Source organism: Podarcis filfolensis (genome assembly GCF_964270895.1).
Source record: "Podarcis filfolensis genome assembly, chromosome: 6".
NCBI classification, from domain to species: Eukaryota; Metazoa; Chordata; class Lepidosauria; order Squamata; family Lacertidae; genus Podarcis; species Podarcis filfolensis.
In genome coordinates, this window is record NC_139609.1 from 72,894,841 (window position 1) to 72,914,855 (window position 20,015).

Sequence of the window (20,015 nt, forward strand, 5' to 3'; positions counted from 1 at the left end):
TTCCTACTGAAATACTTTCTTGCAAATAAGTAGGGATGTATGGATATGTCAGTTTTTCTTTCTCTCAGCTTCTCATTTCCAATCTTAAGTTCAGATTTTCACATTTCCATGTCAGTCTGCTTTAAAAAGAAGGGGGAAGGGCTTTTTTGTAAGGAATTTGATAGTGTTGGCAGTTCCCCTAAAAATCTAATGAGGAACTATGCATTTAGGACCTTTTTTGGAGTTAAGTTATATCTTCACCCATAGGAGCCAACTCCTAGGGGCCGAAGTCCCTTTGAGGCCCCCAATAAAATATTTGAGGGGGCCATCACCCCCCAAGTTGATGGACATTGCCATTCAAATGGTGTGTTTGCACCACATCTTGTGATTGATTATGCATGGCAGGGCTTACCTGCCCCCCTCCCAATATTTTATTCAAGTTGGCATCCCTGTCTTCACTTATGCTCAACCTGTATATATGAATAGAGAACATGAAAACGTTGTGTGCCATTTAAGTTTTCATTGATCAGAGAATTGATGCACACACAATACTAGGTTTTTAAAGGTGTCATATCTCCCTATCTCCATTTGTTGGGAGACATATCTTCAAGTTCTCCCACTTCAAGTTCAAGCTAGTTCTGTCATTGAATATGGTCAGTGACAAATGGGGCCTCCATGGTTAGCTGCAGTGTACTGATGCTGGGAGAAAATAGAGTGTGGTACTATATCATGCCTTGCCTGAAGTTCCAGGGCATGTTGCTGGTTATTGCTACAAGCAGAATGCTGGAGTAGAAGAACCCGTTTTTTAATTCTTCAAGCTCTTGAGTCAAAGTGCAATGGGTTTCTTTGTGTTTTTCCCATAGCAAAACTGTCTTCTGAATAAGTTTGTTTTCATGCTCCTTTCTCAGGGCATCAGGCCAGCAGTCTTATTTTATTGCTGTCTTTATTGTGACAAAATGTGGGCAAAACAAATTCCACAGTAGGTTTCACTAGTTAAATATTCGGAGGTGCTGTTCTGTCCTTTTATTGGGAGAGACAAAATAAAAGACCAGGCAAATATCACATGAGAGGACTTTATAAAATAAAGAAGGGCAGTAGCGCTCATTAACTCATTTTTCTCAGCAGCTGGAATCCAGAGCAGCTGGAATCCAGAGGCATGCTCCTTTGATACTGGAAGAAATGGCTAGTGGCCAGTAATAGTAGCCATATTCTCCATGAATTTGTCTAATTCACTTTTAAAGTCATCCAGTTTGGTGACCATTCAGGTTCTTCATTGTCCATTGCATATTTGCACATAGGAGGGGAGGGATTTTTAAAAGCCTGCTTTTATGTTTTTCTCTCTCTCTTCCTCCTTCTGTGACATTGGCCTTGATCCAGCATTGTCAATATAACTGCAGCTATCATGGCAGGGCGGGAGGAACTGTGATTGTAGAAGAAAAGGCGAGTTTTCTTAACTAGATGGCTTCCTTTAGGTTATCATGGTGAAGCTTCTTGATTGGACTGGAAGAAACTTCTGGTCCAGTCAATTTCACTCTTAAGGTAAATTTAACTTGCATAGGAATTTTCCTTGCTTCTGTGAATAGGTTGTGTTAATGCACTAAAACGAAACAAGCCAGCCCAGTTCTGTTCATCACTCTCTAATAGACAACCACAACAATTGCAGCAAAATCTATACAAGTCTACTGAATGTCTCACTGACCTGGGCAAATCATTTCAGCATTCTCCTTTGAGAAAGGAGGATAGTGCTTGTGCTGTGATGCGCAATGCATGTTCGTAAAATGCTTGGAAAGCTTTGAATGAGAGGGACTGAGCTTGTGCCAAGTATGATGTATCAAAGGGGCAGCTCCTCTGCCTTGTGATCTGTGTCTCACAGAAAAGCAGGACAATCCCGGGTAGTATCCTTGGAAAGGGAGGCTGTCGTTTACAGGACATCACTCGCTGGTTTCCAAATTTTGCTTCTGCACTCCTGTCCGAATAAGGTTAGAAGCTTCCTTTTGCAGCAACCGAGTCTCTTCCCTAGCTCCAATAAAGTTTGCTTATTTTGTTTTGTGGGTGGATGCTTGAGAAGGGCAAGGTCACTTCAGAACAAATGTATCTCTGTGTGTATTTCTTGCGATTGCTGCCAGTGGAACAGTTTGCTAACTTTCTCCTCCTCCCTTTCCTGTAGATCTCATAAAGCACGGGCGAGAGAGGTTAGAACAGACGATCAAGACCTCCAGTTCCAGACTGTGTTCCTAGTGAGTATAAGGCTCTTTCTATTAGGGGGTCACTGTCGCTTTAAAGCTGAGCCTGATCATAATCTCCCACAAGCAATAAGCAGTGAATTGAGCTGGCTGGCACGGGGTGTGTTGCAGAGGGAAGCATCTCTTGCACAAACTGGGACTTGTTGCTCAGTATGGCTTTGTTGCTCAACTCTGCTTCGGATGAAGGCTTTTACTCATGCAGATGTAAGTAACGCTGCTAAATGAGATGTTTCAAAATGAGATCCTTTTGAGCAGTGATGTCTATTCACAGCATGCTTTGAAATAAGGGGCTTCTGTGGAACTGTAGGACTTACAAAATAAGGGAAGGGGTTTGGGCTGTCTCGCAATCTCTTGTGGAGAGGGGTGGAGAGTATTAAATGTCAAAAGGTTTTGTCTTGTAACTTTCCTGAAGGGGAAGCTTGACGGTTAGGATTTCCCCTGGGGCTTTAATAGCAAGAGTGTTCTTCCTATCAGCATATCAGTAAGGGGGATGAATATTCACTTTGTTTATATTCATGTGCTACAGTTTGTGTCACCTGGTTTTGTTAGCTGATATTCCTTATTTGGGGGGCGGGGGGAAGGAATGTACAATATGAATGTCTGTCTGTCTCCCACCCACTAATAAGGGGGACTAATTGCCACTTGGAGGTAGCCTTTGATCAGCAAAATGCTACAGATGGAGAAGGGTTGGACCCTTCCCCTTAATTCAATTTTGCCAGCTCCCAGGGGCTGCTTTTAAACTTTGAAAATGACACTGGCATTGTGTGGACTTTGGCCCCTAATTAAGGCACCTAGAATGGAGATATGGCATCAGAAATAGCACAGCATGCATAAACATCACATCTACAGTACCAGCTACTGTATGCTAAAAGCAGGAAAGAGGACAGATAACTATTTTGCTGCTGAGGGTTTAGTTTCTTACTGTCTTGCATGGAGGCAGGAGAGGGGTTAATTCTGTGTCCATCTGGTATGCGGCTGAGACCCTGCCTGCCTGCGCACTGTCTTGCCAGTCAGATGGGCCGGCTACATCATCTGTATTCAGTAATAATAAAATCTCAGTTATGGGCTTGATAGAATACACACTTAATAAACAGCTCCCTCAGGTGTTATTTTTCCACCTATGGCTGACAACTTATCCCTCTAAGTTAGAATAACATCTGCGACTTGAGGGCTCTCCCTGTTGAGGCAGAGGCTAGAGTTGCCCTGCTCTCCACATCTCCGAAACTGACTGTTGTCTTGTTTTTCACAGTGCTGAAAGGGTTGCCACCTTAATGGACCGTTCCAAAAGCCAAGATGACAGCCAGGTAAGGTCCAGGTACCTTCTTTCTCAAATGTATTTAGATAGGTTCAAATATGAAGGTGGAGAATTTTAAGAAGCTCAGTTCCTTACCTGTCCAAGAGTGTCTGTGGGGAGGGGGACTGGAAAGCCTCATCCATTGCAGTAGGCTTTGCTGGTATGTATTTACTGTACCAGAAAGCTCCACCTTCTCTCACACTGTTGCTCAACCCTGGCGGTCTTAGCTAATGTCAGCTCTGTACTTCTGTCATTTTTCAGCCTTCATCACCAACAGACAACATCAACCTTGGACCTTCTGCTAACCCCAAGTGAGTGCATGCAAAAGTCAACACATTTTGCAAGGTTAAGAAATGCAATGAAACTCTACTTCACTTTCCTTAATTTGCTCTTCTGAGGTGTCTGGAGCTCCTGAACACATCTTCTGTTTGCAAAAGTGAAGTGTTGGATTGTAGGCAAGGCAGGGTAGTGGTGGGAGTTTTATCGTACCTTGTTGGTGACGTCACAGACACTAGCCAGTATATGGTCAAAATACATGCAACCCCACTCCTACCAGCACTCCAGGTAGCTGTGCCACTGTTAGCTGTGCAACCCCACTCCTACCAGCACTCCAGGTAGCTGTGCCACTGTTAGCTGTGGGGGGGGGGGGTCATGTATTTCCAGCAATGACATATTGCGGTTTGAGAGCTGGGAAAATGCAATGTCACTAAAACAAAAGTGCTTCCTCAAATTAAGACATTTGTATTGTGTGCAACAAATCAATATTGTTCATAAAGGTTGCATAACAGCATCAAATGGGGTATAGCTATGTTGCTTGTTCTCACTATTCTTGTCACAACCCTTATCTTAGTAGGTGCTTGGGACATACTATATTGCAGTCACACAACAGCAATGGATGTACTAACTGTGAAGGAAAAAAATCTGTGTTTCTGTGAAGAAAATCGAACGCAATTGGTTATTGCAACGACATTCCTGCAACAAAAGCACAGCCTCAAGGGAAACATCCCACTTATCCCAACAATTGTGTGACCTATTTATCCTCCTAAAAATCCATTTGTCCTCCTGTTGCCCACCCCCACAAGCTGTGTAACCCCAGCACATACATCTCTCAAACAATGAAATATAAAGCCTTAGCATCAAGACAAGCCAATCTTCTTTTACTGGGGAGAGACGAAGAGCTCTAACTACACTCTTGATCAGAGATTGTGGGTCAGCTTTAATACTTTGGGAAACCTGGGTTTGTGAGATCCCCAGTCACTCCTTCATTCTCTGACTGCGAGTTGTCTCCTACAAAGGTGGGTGGGCATCAAGCTCGATAACATCTGCTTTGCTTTTCCCCTAGAACCCCAAGATCCACTAGCTGGACCGAAATACAAAACAGTGGCTGAGAGACAAGGAACAGAGATGCATATAGAATTGAGGAAGAGGGCACATCTGGGTGCACTTTAGGCTAGACATTTGTTTGCAGTGCTGAGCTGATGGGCCTTTCACACACATTCTGGGTATCCCCTCCAGCCTCAGATTTCTTTGTTATAGTGGACTAATTTAGGGGAAAGCTCCTATTGTTAAAAGAATTGGGAATCCAAAATCTTTGGTGATCTACTATGGATCACCCAGAGATCTATATTCTGCCCATCCCTGGTGTTGTTTTGGATTTGTTTGGAAGGAAGAGCCAGATAGAAATGTTGTTGTTGATACAGTGCTAGGAGCTCTGAAACAGATTTGTGTGGAGGAGGACAGCTTTGGAATCCATGCTACGATCCCTCATGCTCATCTACTCCTAATAATTAGCATTTCCAGCAGGGGTGGGCTAGCTGCAGCCCTTCAGCTGTTGTTTAGCTCCCAGCTCCCACCAGCTGCCAGCCAGCCTGACAAATTTTCAGGGATGATGGGAGTTGGAGCCCATCCACATCTGGAGGGTCACAGATTCCTCAGCCCTGGGACTCAAGTTTGGAAGCAAAGAGGGCTTTTACAAATAATCCCTGATACAATAACCATTAACCCAAATGTCCTTTCTATCACTTCCTTGTGAGAGATTATTTTACTGTGTTTGTATCTGAACCTTTTGCTCCTATTTTCTGCTTGGTTTTCCAAAATATGTACCTTAAGCTACAACAATGCACTAGTTGAACGCTTAGCCAAGCAATCACCCAAGAGAATAGCAGGTTATCTGGTTATGAAGAGTTGAATGTCTGTAAGAACGGTAGTGGTAGTCAGCTGATGTTTACTCAGAATAGACCTATTTAAATTAATGAACATGACTAAATTGGGTCCATTAATCTCCACTCTGAATAAACCTTAGCTGACTACCATCCTGTGTCTTTATCTGCCAGGACAGAATGATGGAATTGAGGAAAGAATAAAATACAGCAGTGTGTCCTTCTGATGTTCTTCATTGGTTGTGGTGGGGAGAATCTAGCTGACTGAAGAAAAGAGCTTTGTGTGTTTTACTCTGTTTCCTTTTTCTAACAGTGCCAAGCCAACAGATTTTGACTTCCTAAAGATAATTGGCAAAGGTAGCTTTGGAAAAGTAAGTGGCCTAGTTTGGAAGAATTTTATTTATTTACTTTTATTACTGTGTCAATGACACTTGGCAACCATCATCCCATTTCTTTTCCCACTTTGCTTTCATATGCATGGCTTCTGGTGCTTTTGAAATGGTGCCCTAAATTTTAGCATTTGTACCAACAATGTGATTTTTCCCCTCCCCATGTGTTATGGCTGTTCCTGCTCTTTAGTCTGCCACTCCCTTTTGCCATCTTAAAGTAAGGAGCTAGAATGCAATCTGGAGAACGGAACCTTCAAGGGACTCAGGGTGCCGAACCTAGTCCCCGTCTTTATCTTCTCAACCATCCTGTTAAGTGACCATCATGGCTTAGCAGGCATATGAACTGGAACTCCCTAATTCTTAGCCTGACATGCTCACTCACGGCATCTCAGTGATACCTTTAAAGGGTCCATTTTAATAATGAAAGTCGTATTAAGAAGTTTCAATGCCATTCTCTTTTCAATTTTACTTTTGTGCCTAAGGTAGGGAGCAGTTACTGTGTGCAATGGATTAATTAGTGATAAGCTGCTGCTGCTCTTGATTATTGGGAATCCAAAATATGTTCAGTTATGCATCGATTCACCCCAACACCAACACCAAATTGTTCCTAGGAATGGGGTCTGCTGATTGGCACAATGGAGGAAGCAAAGTCTCCCTGCCCTGTACATTGTGCAGCTGCCAACTTGGCATGCCACTGTAATGTGAACATAAAACACTGACCAATTAGTTAAGGACATGAAAGCTGGACACTTCTTTTACCCCCTCTGTTTTTCAATCCCGCTTCAGGTCCTTTTGGCGAAACGCAAAACTGACGGGAGGTTCTATGCTGTGAAAGTTCTGCAGAAGAAATCTATTCTCAAGAAAAAAGAGGTATCATTTCAAAGGAATCTACTTGCACTTTCAACAAATGAGTTTTATTACTCTCTCCCCATGCTCTGTATAACGTGCCCCCCTCTCTGTGTGTGCGTGAAAGATTCTATCTGTGTCTATATCTGCAGGAGCACAACTCTTAATAGCTCTTCAGGTGAATAATTTCTGGGCTTTGAAAGCTATTTTATACTTGCCATCTCCCTGGAGTCAGCTACATTAGTAAAAAAAAAAGTGTTTAAAATGCATTATAACGCTGTGACACTAGATGGCGCTGTGGAGTTCTGTCTTTCAGCAACGTTATTTCCCATTATGAGGTTTACAACGCGTTTTCCTGAAACGTTTTTTTGCTTGTGTCTAGATCCAGCCTCTGTCCTAACCAAAAAACATGGTCTGCCATTGGTGAACTGCATCACATTGGTCTGAGGGCCAAACTGCACACAACACTAAATGTGTCCCTTGTAGAGGAATGAATTGTTCTTCTTTCTTTCTTTTAATCTATAAATTGCACTTGTGAGGGTCTCAGGGATGGAAAAAGAATCCATTTCAAATGGGTTTGTACACATAATTTGGCAGTCGCAACCTGACTGTGCTTCATTGAGCTTCTGCTTATGTCTGAGCACCCATGCATTTATTTTTCTTTTTAAAGCCTGACTAATTATATGCAAAATTATACATACATTATGCTTGTAATATGCATGAGAGTCAGCCCTTGTAGAATAATAAGCATTTTCATACAGTTGTATGCATTGTTGTATGTATGTATTATAATGCAAATAATATACGAGAATATTTTGCATTTTTGTTGGAGCTAGCAAAACAACCCCCTCTCTTCTTGTTGAGATCAAAGAGTAAGGTAGGAATTAGAAAAATAAAATCGGTGTATAGAAGCTGAACATCAAGATTTTCAGAAAATCCCATCCATGGCTCCAATTAGGACCCCAGCTCTCGCTCGAGGGGAGGGAGAGGGTGTAACCATTTTGTCCCATGCCAGAGATCCGTTTAAAATTCCTCCTTCCCTTGAAGTTGCTGCTAGCCTTTGCTAAAGACATTTATGTATATGTGTGTGACTGTAGTGAATTTAATTTTAAAACGAAACAAAACTTGATCTGTGAACTTAGCCCTCCCTCCCTCCCTCTCTCTCTCTCTCTCTCTCTCTCTCTCTCTCTCTCGGTTCTTCGTAGCAAAATCACATAATGGCAGAACGCAATGTGCTCCTGAAGAATGTGAAGCATCCTTTCCTTGTGGGGCTCCACTATTCCTTCCAGACCAAAGAGAAACTATACTTTGTACTGGACTATGTAAATGGAGGAGAGGTGAGTGAGTGTCAGTTTTTTACATCACGCAGAGCATTGGGTTCTGTCAGTGCTATCATTCTGGGCTTTACCTTTAACGTGAATAGGTGCAATATTAAAAGTCTTTGTATGATTCGGCATATGTTCAGTTCTAGTTATCATATTTAATACACTGTACCCCTGTGGTCTTCAACTTTTTCAAACTTAGGACTACTTATTTATTCATTCATTTAGACCATTTGTACACCACTCCTCAGCAAAAAAAAAAAAATCTCCCAAAGCATCTTACAAACAATTAAAACAAGGCAGTCCCTGCCGGCAGGCTTATAATCTTAACAAAACATGACAGACAAGGGAAAAGGGACAGTGAGGGATGTTAGAGAATTCCAACGAAAATGGAAACAGGTGAAGAAATTGCTTGTGGTCACTTATTCATCCCGTATCAGGAATGGAAAGTGGTCTACTGAATGTGATTGATATTTATTGTTGTTCTTGCAAATGATACATCACTGATTGCATTCTCTCCCCCCCCCCCATTTGCACTGAAATGAATGGTGTAGAACAACATAATGACAACATAATGTATGTAATTAATTACATAATTTATATAAGCTACGTAATTTCCCCAGCCCAGTGCATCCAGATGTCTTGTACCGCATCTCTGATGGGAAGAGTTGTGGTTCAAAACATCTGGAGGGCACCAGGTTGCTGTGTTCCTGAAATAGCCAAGGAGTGTGGAATAATGAAGCTGTTTTCTGAGAAAAGTGTGTCAAATCCAGATGACCCTGTTATAAGCAACCTGTTCAGTCTCTTGACTCAGGCATAGAAGTACTTACGGAATAAGTTTTCTCCGGCCTCAAATTCTCCCATCTTGGTTCATAGCTCTTCTTCCATTTGCAAAGAGAACGTTGCTTCTGTGAACCTCGAGCCCGATTCTATGCAGCTGAAATGGCCAGTGCGGTGGGCTACCTCCATTCACTGAACATCATCTACCGGTACAGTTTTTTTGCAATAACAGCAGGTAGCTTTAGTAAGATATATTAAGATGTTTCATAGGAAGCAATTTCAATAATGATGCTGCTGCTGCTGTGATACATTAAGGTTGGAGTGTTTTTGTTTCAGAATAGTGTTGCCTTTAAAGAAGATAAAATTTTAACTCTTTTTTTAAAAAAAGAATAGTTTGGAATGTCAACCTCCCCCCCACCCCAGCCGTTAAAGAGTTGATGAACTAGATTAGTAGCCGTCAAGAGGCAATCCTCCATATCACTAACCATTCCCTGTTTGTCCTAATGTGTTTCTTTCCCACCCCAGAGCTACTTAACAGGGGGGTGGGAAACCTATACCCCTCCTGTTGTTGGACTACAGCTCCCATTATTCCTGGCCACTGGCCATGTTGGCATGGGCTGATGGGAGCTGGAGTCTTACACAGCAGTGCAATTTTCCATCACTTTTTTATCGGCCCCTTCAAGGTTAGAAGAGTAGCAGGATGTCTGCACTAAAAAGTGTGGCATAATGACCAAACATTGTGCCAATGAACAGATGATCTGGAAACGCTAGAAAATAAAGCAAGCGTATAAGAGAACCGATTTCATTGGTTTGTGAAAGGTAGCTCTGGAGACTTTTTGGAATCTGCAAGGTGTAATTCTTTTAACAGATACATCTAAGCACTTGAAGCTGGTTAGGAGGATTCCCTGAAATCCCACCAGATTTTAATCACCATATTCCCACCTCCCTTATTCTCTTTCCTCCTTTCTTTAGGGACTTGAAACCTGAAAATATTCTCTTGGATTGTCAGGTATGTATTTACGGATCCTTGCAAATCACTGTGTGATCTACATCAGTTATTTGTTGGTAGGAAAAGTTTTGTAATTAAACTGGGACAACCAAGTCAAATAGGAACGCAAAAGTAGCAAAAGATGGAATACAACTTCCTAAGGAGCTCAATATTTCTCCTTTTCCTTTTAGGGCCATGTTGTACTGACTGATTTTGGACTTTGCAAAGAAGGAATGGAGCCAGAGGAAACAACATCTACTTTCTGCGGCACCCCAGAGGTATCATTATGAAAACAAGTCTATGTGTTTCAATAGGTGATTTTGTCTCTGCTTTGACTTTTCCAAGGAACTGAGCACCACCACTGAGAATGGACTGTGCCAGCTGAGTGGGCTTTTTAGTCCTGTAGGCTTACGCGGAGTAGTCCCTACTGATGTTGTTGTACCATGACACACATTGCCATTCTCTATATCTGGGATCATGAAACTAGTGGTCATGGGCATTGTGGTACTATCAGACACCCCTTGGTGCCTGCCAAAGCCCTCTGCCCCTCTCAAGTTGTGATTTATTTATTTTTAATTCAGGTTAGATGTTCGTTCTTTTTTAGAATAAGTGACAGTAGGATTGATGGAAAATGAAATGCAAGTAACAGCCAGATACCCATGCTCTTATGGGACCCATATGGAGATGCATTGCCTGTTTTCTGCTTGCCCATTTGTTTTGCCTGATTTTTTTGTGGGGGGTGTTGCAGGATGTTTTGACTGCTTTGGTTTTTCGGGGGTTGGCTATTTGTTGGAAGGTGCTTTTTGTTTGGGGGTTGCTGCCTGGTTGTTGTTTTTTAAATCTGTGTTTGTTTTGGAGTGTGGGTGGATGTTTTGCTTATTGTTTGCCCTTTTTCCATATGTGAAATGGGTATTCTGTGGTGCCCATGACACTTACTTACATTTCTGAATGTGCTACCTGGCCCCCAAAAGTTGAGGACATCTGCTCTAAGTCTAAAACAAACAACAGTCAAAGTACTGAATCTGAAGCTGCAAATTGGTCCCCTTCTCTTCTCTGCCAGTTGTGTGAACTCTGTAGGGACAGTGGACATCATGAGCTGAAGTAACTTATAATTCTGTTAGGAGGAGCTGAAAGTGTCAAAACTATGAATTTAGGCCTGAATTGGAGGTGTGAGGCTATGCTCCTATTTAAAACATGCTGAGTAATCTGTTAACAAGCCGCAGTAAAAACAAAAAAGGGTTGTTAAACTTAACTTGAAACTGGATGGGTTGAATTTCTCCTATCCTTTTTCCTCCCCACCCCGTACTCCAGTGAGAATTTAGAAGCATTATACTTTATGACAGGAGTAGGGAACTTGTGGCCCTACAAATGTTGTTGGACTCCCATCAACCCCAGCCAGCGTGGCCAATGGACAGGGATGGTGGGAGTCGTACGTTTTCATACGACAACACAGGGCAACAGTCTGTCACATAAAGAAGCTTGAATCCTCCAGATGTTGCTGGACTACCAATCAAGGATACCTATGTGACGCTGTGGTCTAAAGCACTGAGCCTCTTGGGCTTGCTGATCGGAAGGTCGGCGGTTCAAATCCCTGTGATGGGGTGAGCTCCCGTTGCTCTGTCCCAGCTCCTGCCAACCTAGCAGTTTGAAAGCACATCAGTGCAAGTTGATAAATAGGTACCGCTGTGGCGGGAAGGTAAATGGCATTTCCGTGTGCTCTGGCTTCTGTCACGGTGTTCCATTGCTCCAGAAGCAGTTTAGTCCTACTGGCCACATGACCCGGAAAGCTGTCTGTGGATAAACACCGGCTCCCTTGGCCTGAAAGCAAGATGAGCGCCACAACCCCATAGTCACCTTTGACTCAGCTTAACCATCCAGGGGTCCTCTACCTTTTTCACCTTACCTATGCGGCTTCTGGAAAGTTATAGGGACACTTCGTGGTGGTGTGCTCTGTTTTTAAATCTTCTTGTCCTTTCACAGTATTTGGCTCCAGAAGTGCTGAAGAAACAGCCCTATGACAGAACTGTAGACTGGTGGTGCCTTGGAGCTGTTCTCTACGAAATGTTGTTTGGTTTGGTGAGCTTTCAAAAACTGATGTTGCTTTTGCAGGCAACAGTTCAAGTGCTGAAAGTGGTTTGAAAGAGAATCCTAAGCTGTGGGCAAGCCAATTTAGACCACAGGCAACAGTAGGACAAACGGTTTTTACAGGTGTTTGGAGCAATAGAAAAAGCTGCCATCCTGTTTAACCAGATGCAAAAAGCAGAGGCGTTTATACCCATTTACAATGATCCCTCATTCAAGCCACTTTCAGCTCTCTGGAAAGAAGTCCCACCCCACCCCAGCCTCTTTAATAATGCTATAATCCAGAAGCATTCAATGAAGCTGAATGTTGGGGAGACACAGGAAGCACAGAAACAACAAAGTTTGAAAATGGAATTTGCTACCACAAGGTGTGGCGATGGTCACCAACTTGGACAGCTTGAAAAGGGACTTAGACAAATTCACAGGCGATAAGGCTTCTGATGGCTACTGGTTATGGTGGTTACATTGCCTCCAGTATCAGATGCAATATGTTGTTTTTTTGTCATGTCCGACTCTTCATGACCCCATAGGTGCAATATGCCTGCCTCTAAATACTATTTGCTGTGAATCACACGTGAGAGAGGGCTATTGCAATCATGTCATCCTTGCAAGCTTCCCTTAGGCACTTGTGGGAACAGAACACTGGACTTCGATCCAGCTGAAGTTTGTCATATGCTAACTCACACTAGTCTTACACTATTGACATGAGCCTGGCTCCTCCTTACTCCTCTGTGCCAGTGGAATTAGCTTAGTACAAGCATAGCCCAGGCATAGCTATGTTTTGGGTACAAAAGTTGATCGTTCAGCAGCTGCTGACACTGTCCTGTATCTGACTGTTGATTTGTGCTTGTAGCAACCTGTTGCAAACAGTGTCACAAATTGGTGCACCATATATGAACCATAAGTATCTGATTCCCAGCTGTGTTGGCTACCTTTTGCTTGAGTGTAGGTTAGACTGAGGTTGCGTTAATAAAACAGAGCAAGCTGTGCACTACATGCTTAGTCATTGCTAAGCAACTGATGATTTATCTGAAACTTTCCACAGTAGTATATAAAGCAAAATTTTAAGAAGCACTATCCCCTCCGTTTCCTAGCTCTCCTGTTGAACTGTAGAAAAAAAACAACTAGCATGAATTTGATGTCTCTGCAATATTGCAATGCATGCTTATGCAACTTGACTTTTCTCCTTCTTCTTCTTCTCCCCTCCCACTTCTCTCCTATCAGCCTCCGTTTTACAGCCGGGATGTGTCTCAGATGTATGATAATATTCTGCACAAGCCACTTCAGATTCAAGGAACCAAGACCATAGCAGCTTGCGATATCCTGCAAGGACTTCTCCATAAAGATCAGAAGAAGAGGCTGGGAGCCAAGACAGACTTTGTACGTTTAGAGCGCTAGTCACCATTACTCATTCCTTGTTTTCACTAAGAATTTCATCCTTCCCCGAGAGAGCAATATTTTAACACCTGTTGAAACACCTGCAGCCTCCCATTTTCTGTGTCAGTTATTGGCTGATCTGCACTGTCCCCTGTCATCTTTGCTGCTCTTTTATCAGGTTGTCTCCACATCCTTCATTTTTGTCCTTCTGCCTTGCATTGATTGCAAAACCCCTAAGATGTGACCATGTCATTTCTATGTTTTAGGGGACTAGAGACTCTGCTGCGGCTGTGTAATCAATGTTTCATATTAGCAGCTAGCACTGGGTGAATCTGTCAGTCTTGGTTTCTCTCAGTTTCTCATTTTCCGTCATTAAATTCAGTCTTTCACATCAGTTTACATAAAAAAAAGGCATCATGAAAATTAATTGGCATTTTAGCATGAATTTCTCCCAACACATTTGTATGGAATTTCTCCTAATATTTTTGCAAACCAAAATGCATTTTGCATCTTGTTTTCCTTAATATATGCATTTTTATGCATGCTTTGCCCTAGTATATGCATATTTTGCACATATTCTTTGACTGGAGAACTGCACTGCAAAATTTGTAGAAGTGCGAATTCTTTGGGTGCATTGGAAAGGGTGAATGAAATAGGTTCACCTTTAAATGTGAACTGAACTGAATTTTTTCCCCCATTCCTTTTCCCATTCCTGTTAGCAGCAGTGATAATAACTCCAAGGATAATAACTCCTCCAGACTGGTATTTTTTTAAAATGTGGATGTATTCTCCAACATGCCATGGGCACAATAACAGTACTTTAGTGGTGGATTTATACAGACTCATTCATATATCATTCTGCTATATTTGTTGTTTCGCAGTGTTCCTCCAATGTTACCCTATTATTGCTATCTGGAAGGGCACTATTGCACTTTGGTGCAACAAAAGTGGGACCAAAAACATGGGGACATTTTATACCACAGCAGGTATTTATGAGATATGCACTGGTTGAAAATGAAGCAATGAGTGGTATTCAACTAAGTTTTACTTACAGCAGACTCACTGAAATGAGTGAACATGGCTAAGTTATGCCCAGTAATTTCAATGGGTTTACTCTGAGTAAAAACTGAAATAGCTGAATGCCACCCAGTATGTACACACCAAAGCTTTTGAAAGCAGGACCACGTATAACTGCCCTGATACCATCATGAGCACAAATCATCATGAATGCACCATAAAAAGGATGTCTGGGGAAACCCAAGGACGAGTAGAAGCAGTATGGGGATAAGATCAGAGTAGGCAACACATTCAGTACAGAGGGCTACTGCTAACTTTCATAGTTAGCAGTATTTAATTGGCTGCTAGTGATCGCTTTCCTTGCATACTATGATACTTGAAAATATGTCGACATTTTCGTATGCATTTCTTGCTTTGCCCACATTGCAGCTTGATTTTGTATGTCGGTGCTGCTGCTTTCTCTTGATTAATGTACTATTTTTTGAAATTATATGCATGCAAATACATATTGCTGACTGTGTTTACAGAAAGTTGTGTTCACCTGAGCTCTGCAGAAGGGAAATGCTTAAGAGATCTCAGATGAGCTGAGAGATGGCCATGGTGGTGCTGTTTTTTTTGAGGTGGGGGGGATGCATGGAAATTTAAATGTACAGGTTTTTGTGAGTAGATACAAGTGAATGTGCCCAACATCTAAGTTCTAAGAATTTATGGCTTACTCTGGAGTGACATTCATTTTCTTCACAGCTTGAGATAAAGAACCACGTGTTCTTCAGTCCAATAAACTGGGACGACTTGTACAGTAAGAGGATCACACCTCCATTTGACCCTAAAGTGGTAAGTGGAAAGTTTTCTACTTCGTAATGATGAATAGAGACTGGGCATTATTTAATTTAAACTGTTTTATCCCACTTTTCAGGAGAAAAGGCTTCTAGAGCAGCTTACAGATAGCAAGGGGGAAGATAGTCCTTGCCATCAAGCCTGCAGCCTAAAAAGACACAAGAGGAAAATGGATGGGGCAGGAAGGTAGCAAGTTCAGGCACTGCTTCTTATTGTAATAACCAACTGGAATGGAACAAATTAGGATAGGATGAGCCAAGAGTTGCTAGTATTTTCAGTGGAGCCAATGGAGAGCCCTTGTTGTCCCATCTTCCCCTTTCCTAGAGCCTGATGGAATTCCGCAGTTGGGGGAGGATCCTGATGGAACATTAAGAAATGCTTAAAGAGATCACCTGCTCCATCTTCTTTTAGGATTTCTGGGCAGAACCTCCACCTCTCCCCAAGATCATACAATCCAAGGCACAGTAACTTGTGGTTCTTCAGATGTTGCTGGACTATAAATCCCACCCTCTTTGTCCATTGGCCATGCTCATTGGGGCCAGGGGGAGCTGGCATGCAACAACATCTGGAATGCCACAGGTTCCTCATGCCTGATATAACTGGTCAGGGAGCTTCCTGACTTCATAGGACTGTAGAGTTGGAGGGGATTCTGATGGTCATCTAGTACAACCACTTGTGATGCAGGAATCAGAGCTAAGCTTGCAATATGCTGGCCAAGTCCAAGCATCATAGCCATGTGTTGGTCATTGGGGTTGCATAATATCATTTGCCTCTCAACCAGGGTTGGAAATGGTATCCAGTTCTGGTTTAGAAGAGCCATAGTTTGCTCAGGCTTGACATAACATTACATAACAATTGCCCTCGTGTCCTGTCTGTGGGCTTTCAGCAGGTATCTGGTTGGCCAAAGTGGAAAATACAATGCTGGACTTGACAGGCCTTTGGTCTGATCCAGCAGGGATCTTCCTATGTTACCATCTCCTCTGTCATTGGTAATAATAAAAACAGTATTAGTATTGCTGTCATAAGCTGAGGCTTGCAGAATAGAGAAAAAATAACTTACCGTTCCTTTTCAAGGCTGGTCCTGCTGATCTACGGCATTTTGACCCAGAATTTACTCAGGAAGCGGTCTCCAGCTCCATCATCCGTACCCCCGACTTTGCTACCAGTAGTTGCAGTGCAACAGATGCTTTTTTGGGATTTTCTTATGCACCAAATGATGAAGACTAAAGCAACCTATGTCAACAAGGCTTGAGAAACCCAGTTTTTGCTCTCCATTTAAACAGAGAGGAAGCCACTACCCTCTGACTAATCTTCTAACTGGAACAGAACCAAGCTTTCCTTCCATGACATATAAGACCTCATAATGTGAATGCTCCTCTAAAGGAGGAAATGTTGATTATTCTAGCTAGAATTGTTTTATTTGTACAAACTTGAACACATTTAATGATACAATCTTGTGCCAAAATTGATGTCCTCTTATGAGAATGCAGGCTAACCTCTGTTTGAATTGCCACCCAAGGTATTCTGGATAACCAGCTGTTCTGGGCTCAGTGGGTTTATAGTAGGTACACTACCTGTTCAGATATTTTGTCACTTTAGTTTGTGGTTCACCTCAGTTGGGTCCATGTTCTGGCTACATACTCTTAGGGAGTAGCCAATTTAGTTCATATGTTGTTGGACTACAGTTCCCATTATCTCCAAGCTTTGGACATGCGAGCAGGGGGTGATGGGAGTTGTAGTCCCACAACATTGGCTGCTACAGGGGATTCTTAGAAAAGACCTTTGGAACTATCCAGAGAATCCAGGAATCCTCTCCCCAATTCCTTGTAGCTGGTCCTTTTACAGCTTTTGCACAGAATTGTGTATTTCCAAATTGATTGCCTCTGGAGCTTTTTTTCTTTCTTTTTTCCTTTCAGTATTATGAACCACAGGTGATGCCACCTACAATTTGCATGAGTGTTTCTTTTCACAGCTGAAAGCATTGCTCTCTAGCTAAATGGCACTGATGGGAGCAGCTCTATCGCACCACACCTGTGCTAGATATAGTGATTTGTGATTTTAACTTGGAAATGTTGATAGCACACTGCTTACATTTTTAGTAATTGTATTTATTTCCCCCTTTTATCTGGAAGGTGTGCAGTGATAAGCATCTGGTCATAACTACCTCTTTACTGCATAGATAGAGAACAGCCAATGGATTTTCTTTTTACGAAGATAAAGTAAGGAAAAAAATATAGGTCTCTTTTTTAAAAAAGACCTGCCTATTAAGAACTCCTGAGCAGAGATGAATTGTACCAATGTGTGATCTTTTATTTACAAAACTGAGAGCTGGTGCAACTATAGCTGCCACAGGGAGTAGTGTCATTACCCTCAGTTTATACAAAATTGTTACCTGTCCCAGGATGTTTCTATGGAACCCTTTAATCATTGATTCTTAGTCAAAATAATTTAAAATTATATATTCTTCTTATGCTGGTAAGGGATCTTCCTACAAAACATGGATATAAAGGTATTGGATTAAGTAACAAAGCAGGCTGATTCTGGAAATAAATTTCCCCTGCTACCAGCTAAAGGTAAAACACATCCACCCTGATGAATTATGAAGGTGGGATGTGCTGAGGTGACTAGAATGGGCTGCCAGCATACATATAAGCACAAGTGTGAATGTCATTGCCAACCTGAAATAACGCAGAATGATAATTTTTATTTTGCTATTTAAAACAGCACAAGGATCAAGGTGCAAACTTGGGGTGTGGAGGATTCAACTGTGATAATATATACTACAGAAATAACTGCCAGTTTTGGTGCCTTTGTACCTCTTAAACACCTGCCTTTAAAAACAAAACACTATGTCCATGTTTAGCTTGAAAAGCATCCACCATCTCTGTGCATTTTAATTTTTAGACACTATGGATGTTTAGATATGTGTTAAGAAATGTGTCTAGTGTCCAAGCCTGCTGTGGAATTTTCTTTTTGCTTGCTTGCTTGCGTTTGTTGTCAAGGCTATGGTGGGGGGAAATATAATAGTGCTTGCATGACTGCTCCTCTTTGAGTGTTGTGGATATGCTGATATAACTCCATAATCATGTTGAAAGATCTCTTCCTAACCCCAGTTTTTATTTTGTTGAGTATTTAAGAGTTTAATAAATAAAATAATATATTTTAAAGCAAACTGTTGCATGACTGATAAAAAACACGGTGGGTGTTTTTTATGGTAATGTTTAGGTGGCTGTGTAAAAAGTAACCATATTTTTCTGTCCTTTTTAACATCTGTCCAAGATCTTAAGTACTAAATGCAAACCAGACAGTAAAGGGAACAACAAGGTTCCTTAATACTCACCATTTAACTGTGTACACATCAGCCTAGCTAAGTTACCTTTCCCTACACTGGAATTTCAACCCCCGCTCACAGACTTAATGAATATTTCTGGGAGTCTCAGCAAAGCACTTAATAAACTTTTTTGGTATTCTACAAACTGAAGCACATTGCTTGTTTTTAGTAAGCATAGTCTTGCCTTACTAATGTGACGTATCTGCTTTTTCTTTAACAGCTGCAAAATAATATTTGCCTCATTGTACGGAAGCAAACATCGCTTCCCTTTCACTCTTAATGCTACCTGATGAAACCCTTAGGAGCACACATCTGATAAACTGACCAATAAATAAATATACAAGCAGGGAAGCAGATACTAGTGATAATCATTTTCACAGGTTAGTTGACCAGCGAAATGCAACTAAAGCTATCCTCAGAAAGGATATTCTGGAGTTCAAAAAGTTTCAAAAAAGGGCAACCAAAATTATCAAGGGGGTGGAAGAACTCCCCCATAAGGAAAGTTTGCAGATTTTTTAGTTTAGAGAAAAAATGAAGAGGTGACATAATAGAAATTTATGCATGGCATGGAGAATGTGGATACAGAAAGGTTTTTCTTCCTCTTTCATAATATTGTGTATTGAATTTGAAATGTATATTGTGTATTGAAATTGAATGTCGGGAGATTCAGGATAGCTGAAAGAAAATACTCAATGCAGTGCATAGTTAAACTATGGAGCTATGATGGCTTTCATATACAATTAGACCGCCATGAATCTGTCTAGCAATGTCTACTAGTGGTGGCAGAGGCAGTATGCTTCTGAACACCAGTTAATGGAAATCACAGCTTTCCCACAAGCACCTGGATATTGGGCTAGATGGGCCACAGGCCTGACCCAATACTAGGCTCTTCTTATTTTCTTATCATCACCTGAAGACACACAAGGTAGTCTTGACACATGTATTGGAGAATAATTGAAATGGGTTGGGATTCAGTTCCCTAGCCTGCATGTTTTGCAATACAGTGGTACTTCGGGTTACAGACGCTTCAGGTTACAGACTCCGCTAACCCAGAAATAGTACCTCGGGTTAAGAACTTTGCTTCAGGATGAGAACAGAAATCGTGCTCCGGCAGTGCGGCGGCAGTGGGAGGCCCCATTAGCTAAAGTGGTGCTTCAGCTTAATAACAGTTTCAGGTTAAGAACTGACCTCCAGAACGAATTAAGTATACTTAACCCAAGGTACCACTGTATAGCCAAGTAATGTACCCATCTTCAAATGGTCATTATTGAAATACATTAGAGAGGGGCTGCAATTCAGCACATTGACCTGAAAGCTTCTCATCCCTTGGTTCTGTTTTGCAAGCAATTGCAAACTCTCTTGGAGTGTTCT

At 41.8% G+C, this 20,015-nt stretch overlaps 1 protein-coding gene across 12 annotated transcripts in view; it reads left to right on the plus strand.

Annotated features, from left to right (window-relative positions):
- The window catches only part of SGK2 (serum/glucocorticoid regulated kinase 2), a 33,629-nt gene extending 14,840 nt beyond the window's left edge, over positions 1-18,789 (plus strand). For 6 of the 12 annotated variants that reach the window (XM_083618958.1, XM_083618961.1, XM_083618955.1 and 3 more), the window contains 13 exons: positions 2,147-2,216; positions 3,472-3,526; positions 3,778-3,827; positions 5,989-6,046; positions 6,851-6,934; positions 8,116-8,247; positions 9,109-9,221; positions 9,985-10,021; positions 10,192-10,278; positions 11,981-12,076; positions 13,307-13,462; positions 15,221-15,310; positions 16,388-18,789. In XM_083618958.1, the coding sequence (XP_083475084.1) occupies positions 2,147-2,216; positions 3,472-3,526; positions 3,778-3,827; positions 5,989-6,046; positions 6,851-6,934; positions 8,116-8,247; positions 9,109-9,221; positions 9,985-10,021; positions 10,192-10,278; positions 11,981-12,076; positions 13,307-13,462; positions 15,221-15,310; positions 16,388-16,540 (1,181 nt within the window). In that variant the 3' untranslated portion in view covers positions 16,541-18,789. The other 6 variants (XR_014549191.1, XR_014549190.1, XM_083618962.1 and 3 more) reach the window with 6 other exon arrangements.
- The last annotated feature ends 1,226 nt before the right edge of the window (positions 18,790-20,015 follow it).